Source organism: Pan paniscus, chromosome 4 (assembly GCF_029289425.2).
Source record: "Pan paniscus chromosome 4, NHGRI_mPanPan1-v2.0_pri, whole genome shotgun sequence".
NCBI lineage: Eukaryota > Metazoa > Chordata > Mammalia > Primates > Hominidae > Pan > Pan paniscus.
Window position 1 is genome coordinate 132,780,570 of NC_073253.2, and position 6,964 is coordinate 132,787,533.

The following is a 6,964-nucleotide window of genomic DNA, read 5'->3' on the forward strand; positions in this document are numbered from 1 at the left end:
ACTCTGTCTTAACCTAAGGCTGTTCACGGGTTGCCCTCATTCATAAAGCAGGAAAAACTTGCAATGTGCTATCAGTGGAGGCTTGCACCCCAAATCCACTCAGCCCCTGATTGGCTGTGGTACAGAGGGAGCCTAGAGTCAGATGGCATAGTTCCAGCCTCAGCTCCTCCACATCTCAGCTCTAATTTTGATCAAGAGACTTAACCTCCCAGAAAATAGGAGATGATAATAAAAGTACTTCTCTCATAGGATTGTTATGAATATTAAGTGAGATAATACATGGAAAGTACCTTAAACAGTGTCTGGCACACTCGGTGCTCCATAAATGTTAGCTATTACCTATTTCTGCAATGTTTTAATCTTTTAGTTACAACCAGACTGTATTATGTTTCTAGAAAAAATATTTTTTAAAAGAAAACAGAATAAGTAGTCTATGACAGCATAAGTTAAAGAATTTCCTCTAGCAGGCAAGAGGTTACATGAAAGAAGAGATTACATGTATTTATCTTGTTCACTCTTATAACCCAATGCCTAGTCAATGGTAGATAAACATTTGTTGGAATGAATGAAGGTACAAATGAACAGAGGAAAATTTCCTTATGGTAATGGTTATGGAAAGCCAAAGCCAAATCAGATGCAGAAAAATTAGGAGAATGGTTGTGGCATCTTGATCCCTCAACCTCAAGCCATGGAGGAGTTAAATGCATGTCAGCTAAAGATGGAAAATTATTGAACAACTTAATACAAAGATCTCCTTCTTCATCGCCTCCTTAACATTGTGTACAAAAGTCCAGGCCTCCATCTGGCCAAAACTTCCCAATTGCTAGTGTTTATAAAAGAAGAATGACAAAACTAACAGACCACAAATACATTTAGGAGCAATCATCTGAGCGTTGTTCTATTTGTCCTGGATCTGTAACTCCAGGGAATAAGCCATGGAGTTGTTCTAAAGGCTTTACTTCTAAAAAGAAGGGGATAGGAAGTATTTATACATCTAGAGCAATAGGACACTTTTCAAAATGATAAGTAGAGGTTGCCAGGTCACCTCTGGCAATGTCACAGCACACCCAGCAGTCAAGGGATATGGAACACGCACCCCACTGTCATATTCATTTCAAAGTTGACCCTGTAACAACACCCAAGGGCTACAATCAACTCTCTAAGAGCAGTCCTTAGTTTTCAGTTTCCAAGGTTCAAAAATCACATCTGAATCTCTCCCCCAAGTCCAACAAAGAGACAAGTCAGGAGGAAGGCAAGAAGTTTTCTTTCACAATGAGTTCCAAAAATTGACAAGCATCATAACAATAATTGTGGGACACAGCCTTTCAAAGTTATCAGTAGCTTCAACAAAACAAAGAAATAGCAAAGAAGCTGAGACTTTGTCAACCTCAAGCAAGGCTTGGCTCAATGAAAATGATTAGGCTGGCTGAGCAACTGCAAGATTAGCTGAGGCTTTATCGATTGTCCACTGAATAGTAGGTTTCTGTGAAAAGCAAATTCTTACCCTCTGTTCCCAGGCTCAGGCTTTGTGATTATTCCAGGGACTTGCCCTAAAAGAGTGTCTGGTCTGAGTTCCACAACACTTTAAAGAGGTTAATGACATTAAATTATGTCTGAGCCACTGTTAGTGTCAGGTGACTCCATACAGCACATAAAATGGGTGATGAATGAAGAAGTTTGGGATTTTTTTGAACATTTTTAGATGTTTTAATGGCATGCTGGATTAAATTATCATTTTTTAAATATATGCTGCTAAAAATATTAGTTTAATGTCTAAAACCGCTCCAAAAACAAAAACAAAAAAAATAGTATATTGGGACATAAAAGCTTTTCTTTTTGTTATGTCTTGGACATTTTTACACTATCTAAAGGCAGTATTTCCTAAACATTAGAATAACCTAGTATGTTTGCTTAAAATATGGATTCCCTGCACTCACCCCAGAAATGTAAAGTCAGATTCTCCAGGGTAGGACCATGGATGCTATAATTTAACAAGCACTTCAGGTGAGCTTCATCCTCAGTCAGGTTTGGAAACACACTGTTCCAAAGATCTAAAAATGTCACCACCATCCATAATAAAGATGGGAAATGAACAGAAGTCCAATTTTAAAAAATTTAAAGCTAAGCAGGAATTCAGAATATCATGCTTATGATACACTGAGACTAGAAAATCTTGAACAGGCATGAAAGCACAGTAAACCTTTCCATAACCCAAAGATCCAAAAAAGCACAAGTGTTTTCAACTCAATCCAGCTGCCAGGAGCACCAAGGCATCTATCTCCAGAGGTGGCCCTTCACTTCTAATCCTGGCTCAATTCTTCCACCTCTAGCAAAGTCAAGCAACTGCCCTGCTCTTCAACTCTATCTAAAAGATAGCCATAGAAAAGTAAAAACAAAACAAAACAAAAAGCAAAATTATCTCTGCCCCAGGTGAATCCTTCATGGTTTGGGCACATTTTTCAGCCATAGGGAAAGGTAATCAATGAAGGATTCTCAGATCTAAGCAGTTAACAGAGCAGGTCAGGAATGGGGCAATGAATGGCAGGAATCTCACTGGGGTAGGGGAGGAAAGTGAGGGGCATATCTACTGCAAAAGACCCTAGTAGTTATTATGTATCAATTAAAAATTTTAATGAAATTACAATTTCGATAAAAGGCCCCAAATAGCTGTGGCTATTCATTGAAAGTCTTTGAAATCCCCTTTCCAAGAGAAGCAGTCCAACATCAACTAGAAAAAAGAAGAGGAGGAACAGAGAGGAGAGTGATAAACCCCCACACAAAGCTATGAGTGCATCTCCTCTGGACAGGGATCTGGAGAGGGTGCTCTTTAAAAAGTGTATGGAAACATCTGGGATTCATTCAATGTCTCAAATTCCCTCTCCCTGCAAGGCCTGCAGATACTGAGAGCAGAGCTTAGAGGAGTCCAGTGGAGGAAGCTGATCCCCATACATATCCCACCTCAAAGAGTCTGTAAACCATGCCCAGGGACATTAACAAAGGGGGTCTGTGGTATAGGTCAAATTATCATATTTAAAAAATACATGCTGCTAAAAATATTAGTTTAACACCTAAAACTGATCAGAAACAAACAAAAAGAAACAGTGCATTTGAACATTAAAGCTTTTCTCTTTTTTACTGTTATGCCTTGGGCACTTTTACAATATTTAAGGCTTCTCAGAAACAGGAATTCCTAATGTTAAGTACCATAAAACATGGTACTTCCAAGTCCCCTAGAAGGGCATGGCCCTGGCCAGCTGGGGCAGTCCTTGAAGAAGCTGGCAGACGCTCCCACAGAACAGAGGAGATGCCATCTGCTGGAAAGACTGCACCAGATGCCTCTTGCCCCACATCCCTGGGGCACACCTGGGGAGTGGCAGCCAGCCTTGAGGCAGAAACAGGCCGCAAGTGTGTTTCTGCGTGTCCGGGAGTAACTTTCTCCACTCCCAGGGCTCCCACGGAGGAGCAATGCTCTGCCACCCAGGGTCCCTTTCAGGGCAGGGGACCAACTGCACGGGCTAGTTGTTCCTGTTTCAAGATTCCGAGGGTCAAACCACCCCACCTCCCCTGTATTTTATCAGGCCATGACCGCCCCCCTCAACACACACACACACACACACACATGCAACACCTGACTCCCATAAATAGCTCCCCCATAAATAGCTTGGACCACTCCCAGACCCAACCTTTCCAGTAGGGATTCTCCTGACACACCCCAGAGATGGTCCACGCCACCGCTGCCCCGGGGAGGTTTTCTCCGGAGCTAGGGAAAGTCTACCATCACGGTTAGGAGAAGTCGGAAGCTCAGAGAACCTCTTTCTCCACAGCTACTGGTGATCTGTGCTGTATTTTAGTGCAGTCACCTCCCGCAGCCCTACGAATACACACACCTGGGCCACAGGTAACAGGCAAGCGCATGGAGCCTTCGAAGTTCTCTTTAAAGTTCCTTTCAGGCAAGACCGCACCCAGGAAGCTGGGACCGACCAGCCCCCGCGGGAGATGCCCACCTGTCCCCCTCCCAAACACACACACACACACACACACACACACACCAACCCCGCTTCAGGGGTCCCCTCCGAGAGGCTCCGCGCCCCCCAGGGCCGGGTGGCGCCGGTACTCACGTCTCGAAAGCGGTTCCAGTACTTGTCCCGGTCGTACTGGGAGACGGTGCTCAGCCACTGGTCATTGTCTAGGAAATTGCCGTGGTTGGGGCCCGCGCCTCCGGCGAGCGCGTCCAGGTGCCGGCTCTCGACTTGGAGGAAGCACCACGCCGCGGCGGCCGCCGCCAGCACCGCGATCGCCGGCATCTGCGGGGCAGGGCGCGCAGGGCGATGAGCGAAGAGGGCAGGCGGCCGCGAGCCCCGGGCACCCAGGCGTCCCAGCGCCCCAGCCCGGAGACGGGGACCCCGCGGCGGGCACGGGCAGCGCTCGCGCACCTGGGGCGCCTGTCGCGCCTCTAGACCCAGGGACCCCTCTCACGAATGGGGGACTCATCTACGAACGAGGAGGCTGCGTCACGAATCCGAGGCTGCCGTCCAACTACAGGGGACCCGTCTCGTCTATTCTCCGAGTGCCCCACAGATGCCGCCCTCCTATCAGGGGCTTGGTACCCCTCCCCAGAAGCGGGGAGCCCGGGTCCGCACGCCGCACTCCCACAGACGGTGCACACGGCTTTGGGGCAGGAGAGGGGAGAACAGGGCTCCAGCAGCACCCGAGCTCCGGCAAGCGGGGTGGGGGCTGCCAGCAGCTGGGGGTCCCCGGCGACAGCTAAGGGAAAGGTCTCCCTTGAGCGCCCTGCGGTCTCGGGGGTAAGAAAGGCGCGCGGAGGTAACCCCAGGCCCTGACCCTGCCAGCCCCCTAGGCGGCCGCGGGGAGGTCCCAACTACTCCAAGTTGGGGCGCGGGGTTCCTCTGGGCACGTACCTTGGGGGCCGGCCCGGGTCCCCTAGTCCGAGTTGCTCGAGCTCCCGCGGCACGGTCGCCGGGAAGGCTGGTCGCCGGGAAGGCTGATCGCCGGCTCGCGCCCCTGCGCTCCTGCCACACGCCGCCGCCGAGCGTCTGGCCGCTTTGTGAGCCCGCAGCGCTGTGCTCCGCTCGCTCGCTGGCTCGGGCGCGGCGTCCGCGGGCGGAGGAGGCCGAGCGCGCGAGCCAAGGCTCTGGCGCCCCCTGGTGGCCACGCGCTGCCTGCCCGACAGCCCGGCCGCCCCAGCCCGGAACGTGGTCATTCACATCTTAATGCAGGGCTAAAATCAGCTTTCAGGCCCAGGCTGGTGCGAGACAGAAGAGGGGACTGAGGATATGAGGCCAAGACGCAGGCCAGCATGGAGGCATTCTCAAAAGGAAGGCCTTCGGGTTATCTAGATCAAAATCACCTGGGTGGAGAGAGAAGAGAACTTCCTAAAAATGATTCCTGCCCCACCGCCCCACTTGCTGAGTCAGCATTCCTTAGGAAAGCCTCCAAGTCTGCACTTTTAATGAGCTCCCGAGGCGTTTTTTATGCACAGCAAAGTTTGATAACCACCGTCCTGCCATTCCCTGGATAAGTGAATATCTGCACTGCCCATCCCAAGTCATGCACCCACCTGCATCTCTGCACTCCCATGCCCTATGCCATGCTTACCACTGTCCTGCCCCTTGAGAACCGGCCCCAGCACTAACCTGTTGAGTTCCCCTAGATGGGAGGGAGGGGAGAGAGGAAAAACAGATCAGGCTACAGGGACAGAACACTGAGAAGCAGGAGTCTGGTCCTGCCCCATCCCCCACCCCGTTTCCAAATACCAGCAATGTTTGGTGAAATAGGGCTGGAAGGGACTTAATGTCTTCCCCTGCCTGTATACAAGTGATACTGGCCTGTCACCTTTCTCTGTACAACTACTCCCCATTCCCCAGACACCTGAGCGCTCTTTCAGAACAAGTCTGACCATCCCATCACCCCTCTCCCCTCAACACAAAATTCTTCACAATGCTTTCCTGATAAAGACCAATCTCCTGGCTGGAGCCCCCAGGACCCGCACATCTGGACCCCACCTCTCACCCCACTCTCTCCTCCTCTGACCTTCTGGACGGGCTGGCCCTGACCCCAGTGGAAATGGGCTCCCTCCACTCCTGGGTATTCACTTCTGCCTGGGCTGCTGTCCATACCCAGTCCCAGCACAAGTCTCATTAATTCTGCTCTCTGCTTATTCATCCTCACTTCTTCAGAGACTCTTGCTACACCTGTGGACCAGGCCAGCACCTGCAGTGATGCTGTCTTTGAGAACACAGTGCTTCTCTGGCTGTAAGCTCAACTGATATCACTTACTCTATGTCTGCCTCCCCACCTGGCTAGAGCTCCTGAGGGCAGAGGCTATCTTTGTCTTGTTCACCACTTCTCCCAGTGCCCAGAGTACAAGATCTTGACACATTGTTAGTGCTCAAAAAAATTTGATAAATGAATGAATGATTTAATGAATGAATGCCACCCAACCATGTCTGGAACAACAACACATCTCAGCCAGCATGCCAACAATAATGTATGGTGTGATCAATAATAAGTTGCGCTACAAATAATTTGGTTACATACAATAGTTGAATGTGTGGAAGTCAGCAGATCTGTGGTTTTCCCAACATTACTCTGCCTGATTTGCATTCCTAGAAACTTTCTCAAAAGGGAGAAAAAGGAATGGAGTCACAGCTACTATGTTGGGGACTGCACATCATCCACGGTTTATTTTATCATGGAATGCTGTGGGTGGGTGCATCAGAGTGGGAGAGAGGTTTAGAAATGATGAAGAGACTGTTTCTTATGTTCATAGAAACCCAAGTAAGCAGCACTTCCCCATTTATCTGCCCAGTGTGACAGCAAGATCTCTCCAAGGAGTTGTCCCTAAATGTCACTTTTGCCTCCTCACCTCCAACTCATTCTTCAACCCACTCCAATCTGCCTTTCATCCTCACTAACTGAAATGACTTGTCACCATCAGCAGCCT

The 6,964-nt window shown here is 49.2% G+C and overlaps 1 protein-coding gene across 1 annotated transcript in view; it reads right to left on the reverse strand.

Annotated features, from left to right (window-relative positions):
* Positions 1–5,156, reverse strand: part of SPOCK1 (SPARC (osteonectin), cwcv and kazal like domains proteoglycan 1) — a 518,075-nt gene extending 512,919 nt beyond the window's left edge. The window contains exons 1-2 of the mRNA XM_034960555.2: positions 4,920–5,156; positions 4,119–4,304 (exon numbers count right to left, since the gene is read on the reverse strand). Coding sequence (XP_034816446.1) covers positions 4,119–4,304 — 186 coding nt within the window. The 5' untranslated portion in view covers positions 4,920–5,156. The remainder of the gene's footprint in view (positions 1–4,118; positions 4,305–4,919) is intronic.
* Between the last annotated feature and the right edge of the window lie 1,808 nt (positions 5,157–6,964).